Below are 27,195 nucleotides of genomic sequence, written 5' to 3'. Positions count from 1 at the left end.
GAGGAAGCATTTAGGAACTAGAGGAAAGTTGTATGTTTCATCATTGCTACACTGCACTCTGACCGGCTCATCTCCTCCCCGCAACCCTTCCAGAAGGGGATGTCCAGTTGCCTACAAATGGGCTTTGGGTCACTCCTGTTTTCTTATTCTAAATGTCCTCTTGCATTAGGTGGCCATGATTTCTAAAAAGAACTCATGGGGAGAACTTAGATTTTCCCCAAGTTTCAGGATTTGAGCTCAAACTAAAGAAGTCCCACTTCATAAAAGTTAAATTCTACATATAGCTCACATGAAAGGGGAATAGAGTTTGCAGATCAAATGAGCAGGACTGAGTTTGTGAAGGTCTGCCTCTCCAAAACCACACTCTTAACTCTTCAGCAATGCCCTTAGCAGTAACTCGGAATAAACAAGTCCACCAAGGCACCTATGCTAAGGGCAGGAGGGTGAGCAGGAATGAGCCGCCACAGAGAGTGACAGGTGGTTGCGTTTGGAACCTATGGAGTTAGACTATGACTATTTTCTTGGATGAAGCTTCTAAAGGTCCCTATACATAGACCAAGGTCATTAGTCTTGTGGGGAGACACTGATGGCTTTTGACCAAGACGTGCTGGGATAAAAATATAAAGGCAAAATGGAACAATCGACAAGACAAGTAGATAGTAAAAAAGGAGAAAAAAGTAAAGGAAGAAACCTTCTGAATGCAAGAAGCACTTATAAAGAAATTTAGTAAAATATTTTTATTGATCCACTACACCGAGCGAGGAAGGCAAAGTCAAAGATAACTGTGAGGTTTCCACTGTAGCGTCTGGGAGAAAACGGCATCGGAACAAAAATAGGGATGCGGAGAACAGCAGAAAGGGCTCTAGACGAGGCGGCTCCTAGTGACTGCCTTTCCATGGGCTCAGAAAGAGGCAGGTCAAGGGGAGAGACGCGCACATTCTCTAGCCAGAATTTGGAGAATGAACAACTTCAGCCAGATGTTCTCTATAAATAAACATCTCTATGATGTTCTCTATGTTCTCTATGAATTATTATTCATTCCTTCAAAACAAGATGTATTCTGCCAGAGACTGTGCGTGGGCCTGGTGTTATACACCGTGAACAAGAGAAACTCAAAGCCCTGGCCATGGCAGTCAGGGAGGGTCCGTGCAGCCCTGTGTGAAATAATAGAAAAGAAAAACACAATCCGTGACATATGCAGCTCGCCCTTGCTTATGTCAGAACAGTCTATCAGTCAGAGGAAAAGCATTAGCGAGACCAACATGACTAGTTTGATATCCGAAAATAAAATCGCCAACAAGGCTATAAAGTAGGGTGAAGAATGGGAAATGTACACGCCCACAAATTGACCTTTCTCCCCCGATGCTTGTAAATCAGTTTACTCCCATAAAACTGTCCAGCAAATAAGAGCTGCTGCGTGACAACCTTAGATATCAACAGCAGCCAGCACCTCCTTCGCCTGCTCCTAAAACCATAGGGTTCAGATGCTTTCTCTGGACGTATCACTGAGTTCGGGGGCATGGTGGTCTATCAGGGGCTCTCACAAAAATCAAGAGAATAATGGACACTTCCCCAAAGACTCGGCCTGCAGGGATGTCTAGGTTTTCCATGCAGAAGCAGTCCTGAAAACAGTCACGATGTCCAATTCTTCCTCATAATGTAACAAAGGGGGCAATAAGGTCGTTCAATATGTGTGGCAAGAATGAAAGATTTTTCACATTCTCCAATTGTGTCCTTTTCTCTGCCCTGTGGGCTATATTTTAGGATACACCAACTTCTCTTTAGGGGGAGCTTTTTTATTTCAGAAATTCAGGCATTGACCACTCTTCTCTGTGATATCCTCCCAAAAAATGCAATCATCAATGTAGTATGTGAAAACAATGATTGAATAAATCATGAAAGTGCGAGTCTATTGCAAGCTATGAATATAAATCACAGATTCAGCCTCAAAGAAGATATAAACTTAAACAAATTCTATCAATAAATATTTATTTTTCTACTACATGCCAGGCAAGGAGCTTTGGTGACATAGTGGGTTATATATCGAGCTGCTAACCACAAGGTCAGCAGTTTGAATCCACCAGCCACTCCACTGAAGGAAGATGAGGCTGCCTGTTTTGTAAAGATTTTAAGTCTCAGAAATCCAGAAAGGTAATTCTGTTCTCTCATCAGGGTTACTTCGATGGCAGTGGATTATGGGTCAGGTAGAAATTCATAGGACATGCTATTTTTATTAAATACTTTTATTGGGGGCTCTTACATCTCTTATCACAATCCATACATTCATCCATGTGTCAAGCGCATTTGCACATATGCTGCCATCATCATTTTCAAAGCATTCTCTTCCCACTTGAGCCCCTGATAGCAGCTCCCCATTTCTTCTGCCTCCCTCCCCCACCTGCCCTCCCTCACGAACCCTTGATAAGTTATAAACCATTATTTTCATATCTTATATCATCCTCCATTGCCCCTCACCCACTTTTCCATTTTTTGCCTCCCTGGGAAGGAGTTCTAGGTTGATCCTTGTGATTGACTCCCCCTTTTTCCCCACCAGCCTCCCCTAATCCTCCTGGTATCTCTACTCTCATTGTTGGCCCTGAGGGTTTTATCTATCCTGGATTCCCTGTGTTGTGCTGGCTCTTATCTGTAGCAGTGTGCATGCTCTGGTCTAATTTGATTTGTAAGGTAGAATTGAGGTCATAATAGTGGGGAGAAGGAAGCACCAAAGAACTAGAAGAAAGTTGTGTTTCATCGGTGCTTTACTGCACCCTCACTGGCTCATCTCTTCCCTGTGAGCCCTCTGTGAGGGGGTGTCCAATTATCTAGAGATGGGCATTGGGTCTCCATTCCTCCCCCCAATTCACATTGGGTATGATCTTGTTCTGGGTCTTAGATGCGTAATACCTGATCCTATCAACACCTCATGGTCCCACAGGCTGGTGTGCTTCTTCCATGTGGGCTTTGTTGCTTCTCAGCTAGATGGCCAATTGTTTATCTTCAAGCCTTTAAGACCCCAGACACTATAGCTTTTGATAGCCGGGCACCATCAGCTTTCTTCACCACATTTGCTTATGCACCCCTTTTGTCTGCAGTGATTGTGTCGGGAAGGTGAACATCACAGAATGCCAGATTACTAGAACAAAGTGTTTTTGTGTTGAGGAAGTACTTGAGTTGAGGCCCAGTGTCCACCTGCAACCTTAATTATTGGCAGATAGATATGAGTGCATAGTTCTGTTGTCCTCTTGTTATACATATATTTACATATGTACATGCCTGTATTTAGACCTCTATAAATGACCTTTGCCTCCTGGTCCTTTCCTCTATTTATTTTACTTTCCTCTTGTCCCACCATCATGTTCGGCCTTCATTGGGGTTTAGTAATTCCTCAATGCTATATTGTCCTTGATCAAGCCCCACTAGGCATCCTACGCCCTTCTCTCTATTGATTTTAGTCCACTTGTTGTTCCTTGTTCCTGGGTTAGTCCCCACCCCTTTCCTTTCTCCCACCCCCCTTCTCCCATATCCTCCTGGATAGATGATTTTGTAAACTGTAGATAACTAGGCTTTTCTTCTGAGAGATGTTGTTATTGTTGTTGTTGTTGTTAGGACCATCAAGTTGGTTCCAACCCACAGCCCCCCTATGTGCAACAGAAGGAAATGTTGCCCAGTCCTTTGCCATCCCCACAATTGTCCCACTGTAGCCACAGTGTCAATCCATTTGGTTGAGGGCCTTCCTATTTTTCACCACCCTTCCAATTTACCAAACATGATGTCCTTCTCCAGGGACTGGTCTCTCTTGACAGTATGTCCAAACTATATAAGACTAAGTCTTGCCATCCTTGCCTCTAAGGAACATTCTAGCCATATTTCTTCCAAGAGACATTGGTTTGTACATTTAGCAATCCATGGTACTTTTAGTATTCCTCTACAGCACCACAATTCAAATGCATCAATACTTCATCGGTATTCCTTATGCAATGCCTACCTTTCACATTCATTTGAAACAATTGAAAATCCCATGACCTGAGCCAGGTGCACCTTAGTCCTCAAAGTAACATCCTTGTTTTTCAATACCCTAAATAGGTCTTGTGCATCAGATTTGTCTAATGCAATATGTCTTTTGATCTCTTGACTGCTGCTTCCTTGAATGTTGATTGTGGATCCAAGCAAGTCAAAGTCCTTGACAGCTTCAACCTTTTCTCCATTTATCATGATGCTACCCATTGGTCCCGTTGTGAAGTTTGGGTCTTCTTTACATTAAGATGTACTCCATACTGAAGACTGAAATCCTTGATCTTTACCAGCAAGTGCTCTGGGAGAACCCAAACCGCCAAGCTTCCATTTAGCAGCCAAGTGTGTTAACTCTTTGTACCATCCAGGGTCTCCAGAGAGACAGACTCCTGCGTATGTGAAATAAAGATAACAATATCATTTTTAAATTAAGTGTTTTCCCATAAACCCACTCAAAACTATATTTTCACTTCTTCCTATCTTTTTTCTCTACATATCTCTACATATTTTTTGTCCAAAAATGTTGCTGGTGTTATCTTCTCAACATCAAGGGCATTTTTCTCAATTACCATGTTTCAAATATTCTTTAGTGCTTTCCCAAGCCTCAGATCAGGTATAACTTATGAATCAATTATCTGAAACTTCTTAGTGTATAAATCAGAACTTGTCATTGATTCAACCATCCCCGGGCTAGAGACAATATTTGGCATTTCTTGGGCTATACAGTGAAGACTAATATTTTACATTAGACTTATGTGAAGTACATTTAAAGGTGTGATAGAGTAAGCATAACACAGACATGGTTGTGCTAGTTATGTGCGTAATCACTGGCTGCCAACATTAACCATGACTTTCATTTTGTTGTCTGAAAAAAAAAATCTTAATGGGATTGATTTTCTATTTCCTGTGGTACCTTCCTCAGTCTGTTTTCGTTACTCTATTCCACCCCCCTAGATCACCTTGGCACTTTATGTTGCTATGTAGCACTTTTATGGGTTTCTTTTTCAAAACACTTGAGAAGCAAAGGACATGGTAAGCCTTATTTGTCAGCTAAGGGGAATCATAGTTGTGTTTAAATCATTACCCCCAGTAGGGTGGAACATCTCCCTGCATTCACACTCCGCTGGCTCAGAAAGGAGAGTGCTTGCTTCGACAAAACAGATCTCTCTGCTACAAAATTAAGCTGCCAAACTTCAAGCAAATTAAAATATTTTACCATGCCATAAACTCAATAACCGCAAGATGCCGCTCTGGCCAGGGGGAGTCAAACCAGCCACTTTATAAGTCTGTCATTTGGGTCTCCAGTCAGCTGATGAAGCTGCAGGAGCACCTGGCGAGAAGGGACTCACTGTACAGAATTAGCCTCTTCCCACGAGATGGGTAAATGTTTGGTGACACACTGCAGCCTCGGCTACTTCATTTCTACTCTAATAACCTTTGTTCCTAATAGTTTATTAGTTCATGGCAAGAACTCCACTTTCCATTGCAATTCTTGTTCCTGTTTACATTCCTCTGTGGTACCATTTGAAGTGGAGGCAATGGTTCCACTGGATATTTTGTTAACTGAGAAATGGTCAAAGACCGGTAGCAGTTGTGGTGTCTGAGTGCTCTTGATGTTCTAACTCAGAAGACAGATTACAGAAATGAAATTTCAAAGGTTATCCAAACTTTGATCGACTCATTTTCTTCCCTAAGAACCTTGCACTCAGAAGCCTATTAGTGTTTTCCATCCTGTTTGCAAAGTATGGAGATTAAGGCATGATTTATTTACAACATGGAATAAATGTAACACCACATAGTTCAACATAGTTTTTTTTTAGTGTTTGCTGTGGATTTTCCTGTAAAAAAAAGCAAAGCACTCGATACTCTCATTGACTGATGATTACAAAACGCTGGTCTCAACTTGTGAAAATAGTAAATAGAATAATAATCACCCACAAATAAGGGCATACTTCCATTTATACCAAACTTGTGATGGTATGAGACACACCATTGGCAAAAATAAACACCCTTCAGATCAGCCATCGCTGTTTCTAGACATCCCCAAAATGATCTCTCATGTATGTTCATGTCATTGTCTCTCTGACACTCTGTGTCACCCTTAGTTTGCTTCTCTTCTCTTATATCCACTTGCTTCAGTCTCTTGTCTGTGAAGCCATTTGAGAAACTACACTACCACCACTACTTAAAATAAGGTCATCAACTTCTAAATTGTGGTGCTCTATCAGAATGAACCAAAACTTTGGTTCTCAACATGACAGAACTTGCTGGGTCCTGGGTAGCAAGTGAGAGGGGAGGGCTGTATCCCACCTGCAGACCACATCCCCTCACTGAGACATTGTTCTGTTCCTGTGAATTCTCTCAACAGTTCCAACAGCTGCTAGTTATCCTCACTTGTCCAGAACATCAACATATCAGATGACACTTTGACATTTTGAATCTCAATCCCAGCAACAACAAAAAAACACCCCAAAACCCCTCAAATATAGTCTTAAAGAACAGAGAAGTCACAAAGAAGTGATCATCCAGGTGGAGCTATCATTCCATGCTTTGTTCCCAAGGCTAGATCACGAGAGGCTTTGCAGTGCCCACCTTGGTCTCTTGGACAGATTTCTTTGTGGAAAGATAGTTACCATGCTGCGAGAGAACTCAGCCCATAAATTCACTGCCATCAAACCCATACCAACTCAGAGTGGCCCTGTAGAACAGGGAAGAACTGTAGACTGTGAGTTTGCGAGGTTGGGACTCGTTTCTAGAGCAGGAAGCCCCATCTTTCCCCTTAGGAGCAGCTGGTGGTTTCCAACCGCTGACCTTGCTGTTAGCAGCCCAAGGGGTAAACACTATGCCACCAGGACTCCTGCACTCCTGTCAAGTGTGTGTGTGTGTGTGTGTGTGTGTGTGTGTGTGTGTGATGCACGGTGAGCCACGGAAAAGGGTTGGATTCTTCTGTCCATAACAGACACTGATATGTGAGTGAAGACAATGCTCTAATCCAGTCATTTCTTGACGATTAATCTTCAGCCCAAATCTGGCTGAATTCCATGAGAAATCGGAGTCTCATAGCTTAGCCAAACCACTCTCAAATATTTGACACTCCCCAAACTCTGACTATAATAAATGTTTATTATTATTTAAAGTCATTCAGCTTGTGATAATTCCTTATGCATCAATAGAGAACTACAGATACCACTGTGACTGCTTCATTATCAAGATGCAATTTAACTTCGCATGGCAGATTTGAAGCTTACAGATTAGACAAGCTAACTCAAAAGTTCTCCACAAAAAACCAAGACTATGGAACAGTTGAAACAGCCTTCAAAAGAAAAACGCAATTAAAAATGGAGGACTTACACTAACTGATTTTAAAACATCAAAACACTACAATAAAAAAAGTAGGTGTTGCTGAAAATGAGATCAATGGAAGCAGATAGAGAGACCAGTATCAGACTCACATATGGTTGATTGATTTTCAACAAAGCTTCAAAGACATGACAGTGGGGAGAGGTCATGGCTGTTATTGTTGCTGTTTGCTATTTTCACTAAAAATGGTGCTCAAACTGATATTCATATTCAAAAACACAAACTGTGATCAATACCTTGAAGCATTTATAAAAACTAATGCTAAATGATGACAAACCTGGATGTAGAGCATAGAACTACCTTTACATGGGAGGGGAAAGTAGAGCTGTGTGTGCCTTAATGCCCGGCACCGATTCATTAGAGAGTGCACTGAAGGCCCTACCCTGGGAAGAAACCTTTATTAATTGAACTTCACCGAAATTCCGACTTTCTGCTCTTCAAAGGTACTATTAATAACATAGAAAAACAAAGTACACGTTGGGAGAAACTATTTGAAAATACATTTATGACAGACTTGTATTTACATTACATAAAGAACTCTCAAATCCAATAATAAGTAAACAAACAACTTGCTTTTAAAAATGGACCTAAAGTTCTGTGCAGACATCTCATCCAAAAAAGTCTTCAGAAGGTAAACAGGAAAAGGTGCTCCACTTTATCCACCGTTAGCAAATGTAAATTAAAAGTACAATGAGAAAATGCTATACATTTTAACAATAGCCAAAATTTTAAAAAGACTGACCACACCAAGTGTGGGAGGCATCACAGACAAAATCAGGACATTCAAACACTTTTGATGGAAATGTAAAATGGTATAACCACTTTTCAAAATAGTATAGCCGTTCTTTTTTTAACTTGTAGCATATGCCTATTATGTGAACTAAAACCAAGAACAAGCCAAATATCCATCAGCAGATAAATGGATAGATACAATTGGTCTATCTAAACAATGAAATGCAACACAGGAACATGTAAAACAATATGGATGCACCGTAAAATAATCGTGCTGAGCAAGAGAAGACAGACCCAAAGAGCATAAACTGTATATTCTATTTGTAGAAGATTCTAGAATGTACACACTGAACTATAAAGACAAAAGGTGGATCAGTGGTTGCCTGTGGATGTAAGGTCTCCACAGAAAGCAGATAGAGGTAGGGATCTCAAATGAAGAAACAATTGCAAGTGACAGATACATTTATTATCTTGATTGTGCTATAGATTCACGACTGATTATGTAATTCCAAATGTACCAAATTTATCCATAAGCCATTTCTTGTGCATCAATAATTCCTCAGTAACACGTTCTCAAAATTAGTTGTGCTCACAGTTGTTAACTAAGATAATGAGGTTACCTGAGTGGGGCAAGTGAAGGGATTTGTTTGCTGTTTATCCTTAAGGGCACATTAAATGCTATCATAAATGCTGCCATGTTGTTGTTGTTGTTGTTGTTGTTGAGTGCCATCCAGTTGGTTCCAACTCATAGTGACTCCATGTATAAATGAAAGAAACACCCCAAGTCTTGCACGGTCCTCACAATTGTTCTTATGTTGGAGCCCATTGTTGCAATTCCCGTGCCAGTCCATCTTGTTGAGCCCTGCCTCTTTTTCATCACCCGTCTACTTTCCCGGCACGATGTCCTTCTCCAGGGAAAGGACTCCACTGGCCAGAGTACGTAAGAGGAAGTCTCACCGTCCTTGCATCTAAGGAGAACTCTGGTCATGGTGCCATGGTCCATGGTACTTTCAATATTCCTCACCAACACCAAATTCAAATGCATTGATTCTTCTCTAGTCTTTCTTAAAACCAAAATTGTCATCTAAAAAGAATATATTTTTTAAAAATAAATTAAATTGACTACCATCAAGTTAGAGCCCTGGTGGTGTAGTGGTTACGTATTGGGTTGTGTACCTCATGGTCAAACATTTTGAAACCACCAGTAGTTCTGATCAGAGGAAGACTGGGCTTTCTACTCCCATAAATAGTGTTTATGGGCTTTCTACTCCCATAGATAGTGTTGGAACCCCTCTAGGGGTCGCTCTGAGTCTGGAGTTTCGTTTGGCCATCAAGTTGATGCAAGCTCATAGCAACTCTATAGGACAGAGTAGACCTGCCTCCTGGGATTTTCAAGGTTGAAAATCATTACTGTCTCATCTTTCTCCTGGGGAACAGCTGTTGGGTTAGAATCACTAGCCTTTTGGTTAGTAGCCAATCACTGTAACCACTGAGCTATCAAGATACCTCAAAAGATGTGAGATGTAAAATCAGCGGAAAAGTTAACCCTTGTTCAAGGCAACAGAAAACAGGTAACCGCCTGCAGACAGCTCACAGCACTGGGGCAGAAAGGAGAGGAAATTGCCTGTCAGAGCAGTGGCCTGGGTAGGACAGGATTAGCCATGTCTCCTTTTACTGAGGTTTCCCACTGACTTCAAACCCAATGTCAGATCAGAGGAAAGTGGAGGCTGCTGAGTAACTGCAGGGAGGCTGAGGCTTTCTTAAAGAGATCCTCTTTTGAGCTGCCTCCACCATGACATCATCACATTATCAATGATAAGAAGCCTTTGGGGTGGGGCGGCTGGAATCCTAAAGCACTCTTAAGCTTCAAAGAGGAGGAAAGACACATCCAAATCGAAGAATTTTTAAAGTCATGAGATGATGATGCGATTCCTGCTGTATGAGGAACTATAACAAATAAGAAACTGTTTCTGTGTGCAATTAACTTTGCCAGCTATCACCAAATCCTGGGAAAGAGTACCACTCCCCAAAGAACCCCCACCCCCCGCAAAAAAAAGTAAATAACAAAATAAAAAGAAAAATCTATTACTAAGCCCACTGTCATACTTGTACAAGAGCTTCATATTGCCACAGACAGCGAGTAGATCGGAGCCGTGCTGGTACACATGTAATGATTGCACCGTGTCCAGAGAAATAGAAACGCGCAACTGGGATGAGAAGGGTCGAATCATTCACCTGCACGGGCAGCCTGGTGGCCAGAGAAACTATCGACTTGCCGCTAACGCTCTGGAAGGCCGAACAGGCTTTGTATTTTTAGGATAATCGAACAGTAGATGTAAAATGTCACTGGCAAAAAAATAATTAGTAGATAGATGTGTGCAGTTTCATGAGCCAGCAGGTATAATGGAACTATCCATTTCCCCCCTGCTGCACAATAAAGATGATCAGTCAGAGGTGCAAATTTGTGTTTATGAGCCGAACTAGAGATGTGATTTAATGTTCCTGGTCAAATACAATCCAAAGCCCTGATGAGCATCCGAATGAAGGGGTGATTTGGTGTTGAACAGTGCAAAGAAAAAAAGACTTGGCTTCTAAAGGCCCATAATATAAGGCTGAATGTGTTAAGCATGCTAATAATATTTGGGGAACCCAAAGGAAGGAACGATTCATACCAATTTGCTTTGAGGAAGGGAGCCTATCGGGACGCCCAAGGTGCCACAGATGAGAGACAGAAAGGTTTTCTATCTAGAAGATGCTCCGAATAACAGTTTTTATTCCATTAGTCATTCAAGGAATAGAAAGGTCGTCAACTTTTAAAAGTAAAAAGAGAAATCTTTCATTTATTCCTCACCTCCCTTAGCTGTCATTTTCAAATTGTTCTATGACTTCTATGCTGGGTATAACCCCCGGCAATAGTGAATCTCATGTATCCAGTTTGAAGGGGATTAGGCCCTAAGCCCAGACCCTTGTTCCACACTGAACTCAGAGCCTGAATGGACAGTCCCTACATCCAGACATAGAGGCCATTGATGCTCTAACTGAGGTTGGCACGAAGCCCCACACTGCTCGTTCTAGCGATGCTCAGCCCTCACCCCCAGTTCCCAACGGGGGCAGCTGTTCCTTCCCCAGTGGGCCGGCCTCGCTGCTGGCTTCAGAGAGAGGGCCGGCCGTCGCCCTGTGAGAAGCAGCAGGGCTGCACAGCACGTTTCCATCAACTGTCCTCAGGCAAGCTACTACATGGAGCGCTTGGGACTTCTTTGGAGCAGTGTCTGCAGAGGCAAAAGCAATTGTTAGCAATGGTGGTGTTGTCAGGGCCCTTCAAGTCCATTGCAACTCACGGTAACCCCATGTGACAGAGTACATCCATCCTGAAGAAAAAATTCTCTTTCTAGAAGATTCTCCAGCTCTTTCTCCCAGGGGGCTGCTGAGTGAATTCAAACTGCCAACCTTTCAGTTAGCAGCTGCATCAAGGCACATCTTTTGTACATATCATGTGCAAATTATACATATTCGGGGGAGGATTGCCAAATACAGCAAATAAAATTGTAGGGCTCCTAATCAAATGTGAATTTCAGATAAACAAGTAGTATCTTTTTTTAAAAAAAATCATGTTATTGGGGGCTCGTACAACTCTTATCACAATCCATACATACATCCATGATGTCAAGCACATTTGTACATCTGTTGCCATCATCATTCTCAAAATATTTGCTTTCTACTTGAGCTCTTGGTATCAGCTCCTGGTTTTACCCCTCCCTCCTTGCCCCCCTCCTTCATGAACCCTTGACAATTTATAAATTATTATTATTTTGTCATGTCTTACACTGTCCGATGTCTCCCTTCACCCACTTTTCTGTTGTCCATCCTCCAGGCAGGGGATTACATGTAGATCCTTGTGATCAGTTCCCCCTTGCTAGCCCACCTTCCCTTTCCCCTCCTGATATCGCTACTCTCATATTTGGTCATGAGAGGTTCATCTGTCCTGGATTCCCTGTGTTACCAGTTCCTATCTGTACCAGTGTACATCCTCTGGTCTACCCAAATTTGTAGGGTAGATTTGGGATCATGATAGTTAGGGTGGTGGAATGGAGAGGAAGCATTAAATAACTAGAGGAAAGTCGTATGTTTCATCATTGCTATACTGCACCCTGACTGGTTCATCTCCTTCCCGAGATCCTTCTGTAAGGGGATGTCCAGTTGCCTACAGATGGGCTTTGGGTCTCCACTCTGCACTCCCCCTCATTCACAATGATATGATTTTTTGTTCTTTGATGGCTGATACCTGAGCCCATCTAACCTTGTGATCACACAGGCTGGTGTGCTTCTTCCATGTGGGCTTTGTTGTTTCTGAGCTAGATGGCCGCTTGTTTATCTTCAAGCCTTTAAGACCCCTGACACTATATCTTTTGATAGATGGGCACTATCAGCTTTCTTCACCACATTTGCTTATGCACCTAGTTTGTCTTCAGCAATCATGTTGGAAGGTGAGCATCATGGAATGCCAGTTTAATAGAACAAATTGTTCTTGCATTGAGGGAGTACTTGAGTGGAGGCCCAATGTGCATCTGCTACCTTAATACTAAACCTATAAATATATGTACATAAATCTATTTCTCCATCATCATATATAAATATATTTACATATGTACATGCCTGTAATTAGACCTCTATAAATGCCCTTTGCCTCCTAGTTCTTTCCTCTATTTCCTTTTACTGCCCCTTTGTCCCACTCTCATAACCAGCCTTCATTTGAGTTTCAGTAACTCCTCTCAGTTACATGGCTCTTGATCAAGCCCTACCAGGCCTCCTACACCCTCCTCACCATTGATTTTGGATCACTTGTTGTTCCTTTGTCCCTGGGTTTGTTAACCCCCACTTCCTTTCCCTCACCTCCCCCTCTCCCATGTCCCCCGGAACTGTCGATCCCATTGTTTCCTCCTCCAGGTTGTTTATCCTGCCTATCTTATCTAGATAGGCCTGCATAGATAATAATATGCACAAAAAATAAATATGCACAAAGCAAAACAAAGCAACAAAAGAAAACAAAACAACAACAACAAAACAAGGACCAAAAAAAAGAAAAGCCTGTAAATAGTTCAAGGCCTATTTGTTGACCTTTAGGAGTGTTTTTCAGTCAAGTCTATCTTTTATTAGGTAAAATATGTCCCATGCAATATTAATTCAAGTATTATACGTATCTTACTGATACTTACATGAAAAAGTTACTTGCCGCTTATCTGACATTCAAATTTAACTGTGTAGCCTGTATTTTATCTGGCAAGTCTAATTGGGAGGGATCAAAAGAGAGTTTCAAACAGTCACATGTAGACATACAAAAGGAGAAGATCATCCAGACAAGGGAATCTGTGGGCAAACGCAGGGGTTGTTCCATTTTTTTTAAGACAAGTTCATGCAAGTAGAAGTTTCTGTAGGAGAATCAAAGTAAAAATGAGTGTTAGAGACCAATTGTGAAAGGTGGTAAACAGGGTGGTATCAAAATGATTGAGAGAAAGGAGAATTAAAGTGATGATGACTGTCTGATTTCTCTTAGGGAAATTGTTTTGGTCATGAAAGAATCCATCAAGGACAGGCAGGGAATAACCACCAGAGGGGTGGTGTGTCAGATGACATGTTGGGCTGAAAACCACGCATCTGCAGTTCAACACCACTGCTCATTCTGCCATTCCGTGAGAAAAAGATGAGGCTTTCTACTCCCATAAAGATTTTCATTCTCAGAAACCCGCAGGGGCATTTCTATTCTGTCCTATAGGGTCGCTATGTATCAGAAATCAACTCCCTAGCAGTAGGCTGAACCAGGAGAGAGCTGGATTGCTCTGCATGGTACCCATTCACTGCCATGAAGTGGATTTTGACTCATAGCAACCCAATCGGACAAAGTCGAACTGTTCTATGAGGTTTCCAAGGTTTTAAAACTTGAGTGAATCAGGCAGCCTCATCTTTATCCTTTGGAGCAGCTGGTGAGTTTGAACTGTCAACGTTGTGGCTAGCAGTCCAACACTTAACCCAATGCACTCTGTGTGAGGGGGAGAAGAAAAAATGATATTCTGGGCAGAGACCCAGGAAAACAACACAGGAGAACTTTAAAGACAGGGGACACATCAAGGCAGGAAGCAAAGACAGAGGGGAAACTTGACCAGGGAGGCATTCCTTAAAGCAGCCAAAGGTATGGAAAGAGCAGAGTTGTCCATGGCTCCACCTTACATGAGTCACCGTAAATTTCTGTTTTGTAAGCCTCTGCCACTGCCATAAAGGTTTTCTAAGTTCAGAAACTGGTCATCTTAATGGGAGTAGAAAGTCTCATCTCTCTCCTGCTGAGCAGCTCATGGTTTCAAACTGCTGACCTTGTGGTGACTGGCCCAACTTGTCACCCACTACACCACCAGAGCTCCTGTATGAACGAACTCCTTCTCATGTCTTGTAAGCACTAACCACGCTACTTGTGGACTTAATCTCATTTGAGAATAAAAGTTCTTTGTTAATGTAATAAGATCATATCAGTGTGAAATGTGTTTTACACCACTCACTTTTCACATCTAAAAAAGAGCTTATTAGGCTCCACACAGGGAAAGATTGAGGCCACTTGGAGATCACCAGGCAACCAAGAAAGAACAGCTAAAAGACACGAGGATTTTCCCCCAGAGCAGAGAGTTCTTCTCTTAGAGCAGACATTCTGACCTTCTAAACTGTGAGAAAATAAATTTCTATTCATTAAAGTCACCCGTTTATGGTATTCTATTATAACAGCACTCAGAAACTAGGACACATGCTAAATTGATCCAATGTGGAACGAATAATATCCTTAATAATGATTGCTGGGACAAATTTCCACATGCAAAAGAATGAAGCTGTATCCATACTTCACACCATATGTAAAAATTAGCTCAAGACATAGCAAGGGCCTTAGTGTCAGACCTAAAATGACTGAAATTTTAAAACAAAACCTAGGGACACTATTTCAGAACCTCGGTTTAATTATGGATTCATGCATTTGACCTCCCAAAGCATAAGAAACAAAGCACAAAAGAAATAAAGGAGATTTATTTCAAATAAAAACTGTTTTGTTTCACCCCATGATTGATGAACCTACAGGGACAGCAAGTAGAATAAGGTTTTGGGGGTGAGGGGGGGGGACAGTTAAAGGGAGACAATGTCAAGGAGTCTAGAAAGAAAAAGAATGTTGGAAACTGTGGTATCAATTGTACAATTCTGCTTGATGGGATTGATATGCTATATGTATTAACTCCCAATTAATAATAATTTTTAAGGGGAAAAATTTTATGCCTCAAAAGACTTTGTAAAATTAAAGAGACAGCCTGTACGATGAGAGAAATTATTGGGACCATGTATCTGATAAAGGTTTAATATGCAAAATCTCTTCGCAACCTCTACAATTAGCAACATAAAGACAAACAACCCAATCAGAAAAACGGACAATGCTGTTGAATAGATGTTTTGCTAAGGAAAAATATACAAATGGCCAACACGCACATGAAAAGATGCTCAAAACTAGAGAAATGCAGCTCAAAGCTATAAAGAGATAGTACTTCACCCCCATTAGAAGGGTTAAGATCAGAAAAACAGGTACAACAAGCACTAGCCAGGATATAGAGATACTGGAACTTAGAATGATCTTTCACTGCTGATGAAATGGTAAAATGGTGCAGCCACACTGTGGAAAATAATTTGGCGGCTTTTCAGAAAGTTACCCATAAAATACTGTAAAACCCAAACCAACTCACTGCCCTCAAGGTGATGCCAACTCATATAAGGCAGGGTAGAACGGCCCCCTGGTTTCTGAGACTGTAACTCTTTATGGGAGTAAAAAGCCTCCTCTTTCTCCCTTGGACCAGTCAGTGTTTTCAAACTGCTGACCTTATAGTTAGCAGCCCAATGAGTAACCACTACTCCACCAGGCCTCCTTTAAGGATACTATATGACTCAGCTATTCCATTGCTAGGATCAAAAGAATTGAAAGCAGGAACATAGACAAATATTTTTATATTATTGTAGGTGATGTCAAATTGGTTATGACTCATAACAACCTATGTACACAATTATCATTATGTGTGAGCCCACTGTTGCTGCCACTGTGGCAATCCTTCATCACACTGAGGATCTTCCTCTTTTTCAATGACATCCTACTTTACCAAGAATGCTGTCCTTTTCCAGGGACTGGTCTTTCCAAAGTATGTGAAACAAAGTCTTCCCATCCTTCCCATCCTTCTAAGGGACAGTCTATCTGCACTTCTTCCAAGACAGACTTGTGTGTTCTTCTGCAGTCGATAATACTTCAACTATTCTCCATAATAGAAAAGTATCCATTCTTCTGCAGCGCTTCTTATGTATTGTACACTTTCACATGCATATGAGGAATTGAAAATATCATATAACATCATTGCTCATTAGCATTTTAGAGAGGTCTTGTGAGGTGATGCAATGCTTCAATTGACTTCGTGATTTTTGCTTTCATGAGCATCAATCTTGGATGCAAGTAAATTACAAGCAAAGTTGTCTAACCAATTTTCATCTTTTCTCCATTTATCATAATGTTATTTACTGGTCCAGTTGTGAAGATACTCGGCTTCTTTACATTGAGGTTTAATTACTATTAAAAGTTGTGGTCTTTGACCTTCAGTAATAAGTGCTTCGTGTCTTCTTGGCTTTCAGCAAGATAGGTTGTGTCATTTACATACAGCAGGTTGTTAATGAGCCCGCCTTCAATTTTGATGCTGCCTTCTACATGTTTATCCAATTTATCCAGTTTATCCAATTATTTTGCTTAGTTTGCAGATTGAATCAATATGAAAGGATAAAACCTTGAGATACTACACCTTTATTGATTTTAAACCATTCATTATCCCCTTGTTCTATTCAAATGACTGCTTTGGGGTCTATGTGTAGGTTTCACATGAACACAATTAAGTGTTCTGAAATTTCCATGACTCCCGCCAGGTGTGCCTTAATCTTCAAAGTGCCATCTTTGCTTTTTAATTCTTTAATAGAGCTTTTGCAGCATATTTTTTCACTGAAATATATCGATTTTATGCTGCATAAAAGTATCAGGCATCTAATACCCAAAATAAAATCATACCCAATGTTTATGGAGGGGTATGAGTGTGTGTGGAGTGGAGACCCAAAGCCCATCTGTAGACAATTGGACATCCACTCACAGAAGGGTCACAAGGAAGAGATGAGCCAATCAGGGTGCAGTATAGCACTGATGAAACACACAACTTTCCTCTAGTTCTTTGATGCTCCCTTTCCCCCACTATCATGACCTCAATTCTACCTTACAAATCAGATTAGACCAGAGCATGCACACTGCTACAGATAAGAGCCTGAAACACAGGAAATACAGGATGGATACCCCTCTCGGGGCCAGCAATGAAAATAAAGATACCAGGAGGATAAGGGGAAGGTGGGGGGAAAGAGAGGGAGTCGGTCACAAGAACCAACATATAACCCTCTCCCAGGGGGACGAACAACAGAAAAGTGGGTGAAGGGAGACAGAGGATGATATAAGATATAAGATATAAAAATAATAATCTTAACTTATCAAACATTCATGAGGAGAGAGGGCGAGGAAGGGAGGGGGAAATGAGGAGCTGATATCAAGGGCACAAGTAGAGAGAAAATGCTTTGAAAATGATGATGGCAGCATATGTACAAATGTGCTTGACAGAATGGATGAATATATGGATTGTGATAAGAGATGTAAGAGCCCTCAATAAAAGTATTTAATTAAAAAAAAGACACATGTGTTATGATCTAACTGATACAGAAATCGAAACTCTTCTAGACCAAAGTCCAGGTGTGAAGTAGGGGGAACAGTGAGTGTCTGTTAACCCAAAAGTGATCCATCCAGTCAATTCCAACTCAGAGCAGCCCTAGGACAGTGTGGAACTGCTCTGTAAGATTTACAAGGCTGTAATCTTCACAAAAGCATCATCTCCTCTTTTTCCCATAGAGTAGCCAGTGGGTTTGAACAACTGACCTCTTGGTTTTTCAACCCATATTTAACCTACTGCTCCACCAGGGGTCTAGCTTTTTTTTTAAGGTGATGAGAAAATTTGGAAATAAATAGTGTTAATGGCTTCCCAGCAAGATTAACATGTTTAACCTCACCGAATAATACACCTAAAAGTTTAAAATAGCCCAGGTTTTGCTGTATTATTTTTATGAAAATAAATTTTAAATAATCATTTTGGGGTCATCTTCACTGATATTCTTTTACTCGTAAGGACAGATGAGCCAATTTAGATTAACTTTTCTTTACAATCTCTAGTGGGAGCTGTTATTAGGAATGCTCAATGGCATAATTCTGTGCTTGTGTACACAGCTCTGAATGTGGAGGTAACAAATATGCTTTGATCCTCTCCTATTATTTCCTTAATGAGTGTGAATATAGATGCCCCTGAATAAATACCCCTGAAAACACCAATGTGCACATGATTATATTATTTCTGGGATGGCTAAACTTATTTTATAATTCATAAAAGGAAAATAAAGCTATTCTTACAACTGCTTGCAATATTTCTCAGTTGGGGTTCTGCTTATTTCCCCCCAAACTAGGTTTTGACGGATCATTCCAATAACAAAATTAACACAGTATATTGTTATTTCCAGAAGTATCACTTCAAAGTAATTTTATTTGTACAACCACCTAGACAGTTTGCACTTGAGAGCTATTACTTGACTGTAATAACTGACACTTTAGGAAGTTTCCTCCTGATATGAAATTCCATCCAGAGAACAGAGCATCTATAATTGAGGATGTCTAATGAACCCTCAGGGACATTAGCAAACATTCGGGGCATTGTATTGATGTTTAAATGTTTACATAAAGCTCAAAGCTGGAGGGCATCTGGCTATTAGACTCACTGCAGTTATCACACGGCCTCTCTTACTCCCTCCTGGAGAACTGCAACCAAAAATGGGGGAGGGGAGCCGATTATTTGACATTATCCTTGGAATAGAACCATGCTCCTGCTGCTTTCTTTGGAATGTTTGCAAAATCCATAAACCTACCCTCCAGTGTAAACATTACCATTTGTTATTGAATCGATTCCAAGCTGAGGCAACTCCACACGGTCCAGGGTAGAACTGTGTTCCAAAGGATATTCAATGGCCGTGAACCTTGGAAAAGAGACCACCAGTCCGTTCCCCGAAGCAACTCTGAGTGGATTTGAAGCAACAGCCTTTCAATTGGTAGCCAAGTACTTAGCCATTTGTGCTACCCAGGAACTAGTGGTTTTCCATTTGAAAATGCTATGATAATGCAGAGCTACTTGGCTAGTGCTCTGTTAATTAAATATACTAGCGCTTCCCTAAAGTTGGTCACACTTTACCATTGTCCTATCTCCTGTCTCTTTTTCACATTGTTGTAATCTATAGTGGCTTATATTTATCATGGCCCCTCAGCAATATATATATATATATATATATATATATATATATATATATATGTAATTACCTGTTTCCCTGTTGTGGCAAGGGTCCCCAAACCACCCTGGAGTTTAGTGACTTCCTAGAAGAACTCTAGGGGACCCCTGATGCTGTAGTGATGGCGTGTCACTTACTGTAAGTGCAGCAGTCCTGAAGCCACAGAAACCCTGCTGGAGAAAGATGAGGCTTTCATTCCAAGAACAAGTGACAGTCTTGGAAAACCACAGTAACGGTCTACTCTTAAGGACACTCTGAGTTGGAATTGACTTGGCAGTGAGTTTGGTGTTTTGAGAAGAATGTACAGGATTCAGAAAAGCTCTTAGACTCGTGGTTACAGTTTATTGTATCACACTTATTACAGCAAAATGATATGTTAGAATCAATACCCACACTAAAAAAATCACATGAGGGGGTTTCAAAATGTCCCAAAATTCCATTATCTTTTAAAGTTAATTTTTCCACACCATATTGAGCCCCCTTATATGGGTCAAAGCCCCAAAGAAACCAGGTACAGGTTCTAAGTAGCCCCTCTCAATAGCTGTCGTTAGGTGCCATCAATTTGGCTCTGACTCACAGCGACCCCATTGTACAGCAGAATGAAACAAGGTCCAGGCGCTCACCATCCCCACAGTTGTCATGTCCGAGCCCATTGTTGCAGCCACTGTGTCACTCCGTCTCCTGGAGGGTCGTCTTTTTTGCTGACCTTCTACTTTACGATGCATGATGTCCTTCTGCGGGGTCTGGTCTCTCCGACGCATGTGCAACGTACAATGAAACAAATTCGTGCCCACCTCACTTGTAAGGGGCATTCCAGCTGTCCTTTCTCCAAGACAAATTGGTTTGTTCTGGAATCCCATGGAACTTTCCATATTCTTTGCCAACACTCTAATTCAAATGCATCAATTCTTCCATGATTTTCTTTATTTGTTGTCCAACTGGAACATAAAGAGACAAATGAAAATAACATGACTTGGGTCAGGCACACCTTATTCCTTAAAGTGACATCCTTGCTCTTAAACAGTGTAAATAGGTCTCGTGCAGCAGATTTACCCAATGCACTATGCTGTTTGAATTCTTGACTGCTGCTTCCAGGAGCATTGATTATGCATTCAAGGGAGGTGGGGGGTGATCCTTGACAACTTCAATCATTTCTCCATTTACCATGATGTTGCTCCAATTGTGAGGATTTGGGTCTTCTATGAATTGAATTGTAGTCCTTGATCTTCATCAGCAAGTGCTTCAAGTTCTCACTCTAAAAGCATTCATTCATTCAACTGAAAATGGATTCCTAGTGACAAATCTTTCCTATAAGCACGAAACATTGTTAAGGTATGTCTTCTCTTAATAAGTGATTATCCCATTGTTATACTGGGACATACACTATTCTGTGTAACTGAGAGGTGACATCAGGTAAATTTCAATTTATAGTAGCCTGTGTTTAATGGGATGAAACACTGCCCAATCCTGCTCCAGCTTCACAATGTCTGCAGCTATCGTGTCGCTCCATCTGATTGAGTGTCTAACCGACTTGGCAGCACCCAACAGCTACTACTTTACCAAGCACGACAGCCTTCTCTACAACGAGTCCCTTCTAATAACATATCTTAAGGAAATTAGACGAAGTCTCATCAGCTTTGCTTCTAAGGGGAATTCTGTCAGTGTTTCTTTTAGGATACATTTGTTCATTCTAGCAATCCATGATACATTCAATATTTTTCATCAGCACAATAATTTTAAAGCATCGATTCTTCTTCAGTTTTCTCTATTCGTTATCCAACTTTCACATGAATGTACAGCCATTAAAATAGCATGACTTTGGAACAGACTCTTTTAAGTCTTCAAAGTGACACTTTTGTTTTTTAATACTATAAATCAATCTGTTACAGCAGTTGTGTCCAATGAGATAGATAGTTTGATTTCTTCAATGCAGCTTCATTGATCATAGACCCAAGTAAAATGAAATCCCTGGCAACTTCAATCTCCATTTATCATGATGCAGTCTATTAGTTCTTTTGTGAGAATTTTTGTTTTTTCTGTTGAGGTTTAATCTATACTGAAGGCTGTAATCTTTGGTCTACACTGAAGGCTGTAGCCCCTGATCTTCATCAGCAAGGGCTTCAAGTCCTCTTCACTTTCAGCAAGTAAGGCTGCGTCACCTGCATATCGCAACTTGCTAACGAGTATTCTTCTTCATACAGTACAATCTCTTGAATGATGCTCCCGTACAGATTGAAGAAGCACACTGTGAAAGCACACGACCCTGACAGAGCCATTTCCTGATCTGAAACCAAGCAGTATTCCCTTATCTGCTGGAACAGCCGCTTCTTGGTCTAAGTACAGGTGTCACATGAGCACATTTAGTGTTCTGAAGTTCGAATCCTTTGCAATGTTATCTATAATGTGTTATACATAAAACACAAGTGAGATAGTTAAGGTTTATTGTGCCAACCTGGCCGATAAGCACGTGGGATCAATTGAAGGGCGGAATGATAAATTCTTCGGTAAGCCTAGCCTTTCTAGTTCTCAGGTCTCTTGCTTTCTGATGGTTGGACTGGGGTGCAGCTGCCTTAGCTAGTTGCCTGCTTCAGCTGGCTAGGCTGACTTCCTGCAAGACATCCCTGAGGAGAAGCCACATGGACCTATCCCGATGCAGCCCTGGGTGCTGGAGCAGCCGCATGGAGACTCCTGCCAGCGCTGAGATGTTTACACATTCACTGATTTGGCTTTCCTCCTGCAGCTGGCATCATTGCATGCATTTTTGTGAGATTGAGGAGGGCTTTGTAGATTGGTGTTGGATATATGGGCTAATGTTGGACTTATGGGCTTGAGCAGCACTGGGTTGGGATGCTTTCTTAATGAACACTTACCCTTTATATAAAATTCTCTCTCTTATACATATGAGTTTCTGTGGATTTTTTCCCCTAGTTTCCCTAGACTAACACAACAAGTAAATATCTTTCTAGTATTGCCAGCTTTCAGCCAAAATCCATCTGTCATCTGCAATAGTATCCTTTGTTCCACTTCCTCTTCTGGGACCCTAGATTTTCACCTAGGCTTTTAGTGCAGCTTGTACTTCTTTCTTCAATATCATTGATTCCTGAGATGGTTTCACATTAAACAACCCTTTTTGATACAGTGGCTTTGTGCATTCTGTTTTTCTTCCTTTGACGTTGCCTGTGTCCTTCAACATCTTGGCCAAAGAATCCTTCAATGTTCAAGTTACAGGCTTGAGTTTGTTCAGAAGTTCTTTTAGTTATATAAGACGGAACGTGTTCTTCCCACTTGGTCTTCTAATTCCAGTTTCTTTCACATTTCATTACGATATTTTTCTTTATCTTATCATGCTTCCTTCTGAAATCTTCTGTTTGGCTTTTATGTCATTATTTCTTCCATTTTCTTTAGCTATTCTACACTCAAAAGCAAGTTTCAGTGTCCCTGGTAAGAAGCAATATGATAAATAAAAATTAAAATAACAATAAGATACCGCTTCACACTGAGGCTCTTAGTTAAATATTTTTAAAATAGAAAATAATAAATCAGTATGGCACATCCTTAACCAAATGCAAACACAAATACCGATGATCCCGCAATCTCTCTACATGGTATGTACCCTAAAGAAACAAATAACAGCTTACAAATAAGTACAAAGGAAAATCAAATGATACAGTATTGCATTTTAACCTATGTCTGCAATAGTCGACCTTACAATGCTCTCTAATTGATCACGTTAGGGTTGCAGGAAAGAATAGGGAGTGGGGGCGGGAAGCTAAAACCAATGAATTCAAGAAGAAAACGTTCTGAAATTGACTGTGGTGATGTTTTCACACATTGTCTTACTATAATTGAATTATTAAATTGTATGAGGTGTGAAGTTTCTCTCAATAAAAATATAATAATGAAAAGAAATAAAGAATAAAATGTGAACAGATATGTGCACACCTATTTATTGCAGAAATTTTATAATAACAAAAAGATGGAAATAATCAATAACTCTGACTATAAAGGAATGGATAAACACACTATAAAACGTACATGCAATACAAAATCATGCATCATTAAAAAATAATGGCGAGTCTGCTAAACACCTTAAGACATAGACAGAATTAGAGAACATTATGCTTAGCAAAATTAGTCAATTAGTCATAAATATTTTATGACACCATTATTATAAAGAAAAATGGTTTTCACACAAAAGGATAGGAATTTAAAGACTATGAGGAGGCCATGGGCAGGAGTGGAGGCCAAAAGAGGGAAGGGACAGGAAACTATGGAGGGAGGGGTGGTGGATAGAGAGAGGGATAACACAACATATCAGGGGTGTGTGAGGTGTTGTGGGAAACTCTTACTAATTTGATTTGATGAGATTAGCTGTGCAATTACATAGATTATGTTTTTTTGTGTGTCTTAGAGTTCACTAGAGAAACAAAACCAGGACACTTATGATTTTATAGATAGATAGATAGATAGATAGATAGATAGATAGATAGATAGATAGTCCACATGAAGGAATATAACAGCTAATTAGTTCACACAGCAATACAGAGGGCTCAGTTCAACTCGCTTTCATGGAATAGTTAATATACAGGAAGTCCTTCAACTCATGAGGGTTGCTGGGTCCAAGGTCAAAGAAACAGACAGCTGAGTCTTACCTAGAGCAAGGTGGGCAGTCCAGCCACAGGCAGCAAACAGCAGGGTGATAGGTCACCAACAATCAACAGCTCAAGAGCTTGGCAAAGCAGGCCCAGATGGGATATCAAGCTCAAGCAATCAAGACAACAGGATCAGACAGCCTCAAGCTCAAACGATGCATACCAGCAGCATGGCAAAGCAGGTCTCAAAGGAGCCTCAAGCTCTAGTGACAAACAAAACAAACAAAAACTACAATCCCTTGAGGAATAAGATAATCAATGATTGTACAGGCAGGTTCTAGGTCGTAAGTACTGTATTGATTGTTTCAGGCCATGGTTAAGATAAAGTGATCTTCCCGAATATCATTCACTGTTACTTTGATCGCTCCTTTCTGGATCTCACTACAGTTTCCAGCCAGTGTGTTGATTTTGTCTTCCAAGTGCAAACAGAAATCTGAGGTGAGTCAATGCTCACACCAATCATGAACGTGACATAAGAAACCCGAGTTCAAAACAACAAGAACCAGTGCCAAGGGCACACCAGGCTATGAAGATGTGCTGCACACGGGGCACCAGGCCTGGTATCTTCTAGACAAATGCTGAGGCTCTTGATACCACTTAGCATCATGGAGTTAAAGTTAATTCACATCTCATTTCAACACTCCCTTTTCCAGTTAACAAAACGGAAGCCCAGAGAGAGACTAAAGCCCTTCTTAAGACCAAATAAACAGTTCAATTCCTCCGTATTCTCCATGGCCAATCCTGCATTCAACCTACTACATCGAATAGCTAGCTCCCTGGATGGTACATTATCAGTTAAAGTCTCAACTACTAAGTGCAAGGTGGGCGGTTTGAACCCCTGGAGGGACCTCAGAAGAAAAGCCCGGTGATTTGCTTCCCAAAGGTCCCACAGATCAAAACCCTGTAGAGCACAGTTGGACTTTACAACCCGCAGGGTGGCTTGGAATCAAAATCGACTTGCCCTTAGCAGCTTAGGGTTTTCGATGTTATGGTTCTGTTTACTTTCGTGTGCGTGACCTCTCTGTAGTCGGAAGAAATGACTAGCAGTTCGTTGGCCCTGTTTTTTCCAAGATCTCTGAAACAGTATACAAAATGGGATGCCGAAGAGCAGCTCGCTTCTTCCCATTTCCGCGGCTTTCGCCCCATGTGAAAAATCTAAACTCTTAGAATCGCTCCCCAGCAGGAGGGCTAAGAACATGGATAAAAATGGGGAGCTGGGATCTGTATAGGCTCCGATCCTGTAGTTCTCTAACTGTATTTGAAGTCCTGCCCAAAACAGGAACTGTGTGTGAAGCCCCGGGTTAATCATATTCAGTTAGATCAACTCTCACGGTTGGTCATGGCCACAACCAAAGACAAGGCTCAAGTTGCTACTGTTGCTTTTTCAATTGCCCCCCGCTCCCCCTTCCTGAGCTCCAAGCCCAATAAATGACTCCCCTCTTTCCTACTGCTCAGAACCTGAAGCGGGTGGCAGAGACCTGGATGGACGAGTTCGCCGAGTACATTTACCAGCGGCGGCCAGAGTACCGGCACCTCTCCACCGGCGACATCTCCGCGCAGAAGGAGTTGCGCAAGCAGCTCAAGTGCAAGGACTTCAAGTGGTTCATGGCGGCCGTGGCCTGGGACGTGCCCAAGTTCTACCCCCCGGTGGAGCCCCCACCTGCTGCCTGGGGGGAGGTGAGGAAAGGCGCGTGAATCTCGCTGCATGAATTTACTTTGATCTGTCTAGCACCCCGGAGGCGGGTGGGAGGGCCAGCGAACGTCATCCACCCCTGTTCCCTGCCGCTGAGTGACGGTTGTTTCAATCGCCTCAAACCCAGAAAGAAGGTTCTGACTCTTTCTAGAGATTAGTGGGGATGAGGAGTCCACCCGCCGCCTAGAGTGTCCAACCAAGAGTGATGGGCCTCTCTGGCTTTCCCCAAGTAGAGTTTTGACATGCACCTGCAAAAGTATCTGTAGAGGAGATGAGTGAAATTACCACAGGGGCTTATTTCAGGGAGAGAAAAGACCTGTCAAACGACTGTGTGAGTAAAGGTCAGCCAATGTCCAGGATCGCATCCCTGACTCAGCAGGGTCTGGTTTCTGCTCGGACGTTCAAGGACAAGACTCTGGAGGAGCCTGGCTCTCTCCTAGCCATGGTGTACTGTGCAGATACGTTTCCACAAATGCACGGAACTGTGCAGTGTGTGGGAGCCATGGCAGCTCCTTACATTAGCGCCAGCACTTCCACCTCTGAATACCTCTTATCTGATTTTCCTTTATGATCTAAAATGGAAACAGCTGAGTGGCCCCAGACCCCAGATTCAAAATATCTCTTTGGGCATGAAAGGACCACCACGCTGCTTCGGGTCTATTCAATTCTGCTACTGTAGGCTTTTGGCAGCGGAAGAGTGCTCTAAAACAAGGACTAAAAATGGATCAGGGTAGGTTTTTGTTTCCCAGCCATTTAATCTACTTTTAGCAGAGGCGATCAGAGGAAGGCAGGCAGGGTTCAATTGTAGCCCAGGCCAATTCTCCAGTCTTTCAGAGGCTGGCAGCTGACTGCCCTAGATGATGGGAGAGCCTCTTCATCAGCAGCCCTGGAGAATCATGTCCGGTGAGCGTCTGTGACTGAAGAAGCTCTGGACTAGGTTTGCTCACAGCACAGTAGGAGAGGCAGAGTGCTCCTCAGACAGCCTCTTGCTTGAGCTGTCCCCACAGAGAGCGTGTTCAGCCAGTTGTGTGTGCACTGTGCCTTTGGCTTAGAGGGCCCCAAACGGTGCCATTCTCTGCCTGGAGCTGGGACATCAGGCTTCCAGGAGAGAATCCAGACTTTCACAGGATAGTCTGTCCTTCTGTGCTTGTTGTACGAAAGGCCTTCCTAAAGTTCTTAGAAGAATTTCATTATCTTTTCAGTCCATTTTTGCCACAAGCATTTTGAAGCTCCTTCATATGTGTTTCCAACATTGTCTGTGTAAGTCAGCAATATGGTCTCATT

General features: G+C 41.7%; 1 protein-coding gene across 2 annotated transcripts in view; it reads left to right on the top strand.

Annotated features, from left to right (window-relative positions):
- Nucleotides 1-27,195, top strand: part of GALNTL6 (polypeptide N-acetylgalactosaminyltransferase like 6) — a 1,306,147-nt gene that overhangs the window by 1,199,613 nt on the left and 79,339 nt on the right. For both annotated transcript variants that reach the window (XM_045286961.1, XM_004696123.2), the window contains one exon: nucleotides 25,674-25,895. In XM_045286961.1, coding sequence (XP_045142896.1) covers nucleotides 25,674-25,895 — 222 coding nt within the window. The remainder of the gene's footprint in view (nucleotides 1-25,673; nucleotides 25,896-27,195) is intronic.

The sequence above is a fragment of the Echinops telfairi genome, unplaced genomic scaffold, assembly GCF_000313985.2.
Source record: "Echinops telfairi isolate 266 unplaced genomic scaffold, ASM31398v2 ScPeMD7_9;HRSCAF=40, whole genome shotgun sequence".
Taxonomy (NCBI): Eukaryota; Metazoa; Chordata; class Mammalia; order Afrosoricida; family Tenrecidae; genus Echinops; species Echinops telfairi.
Note: the sequence above shows the minus strand (reverse complement) of the source record. Positions and strands in the feature narration are given on the sequence as shown.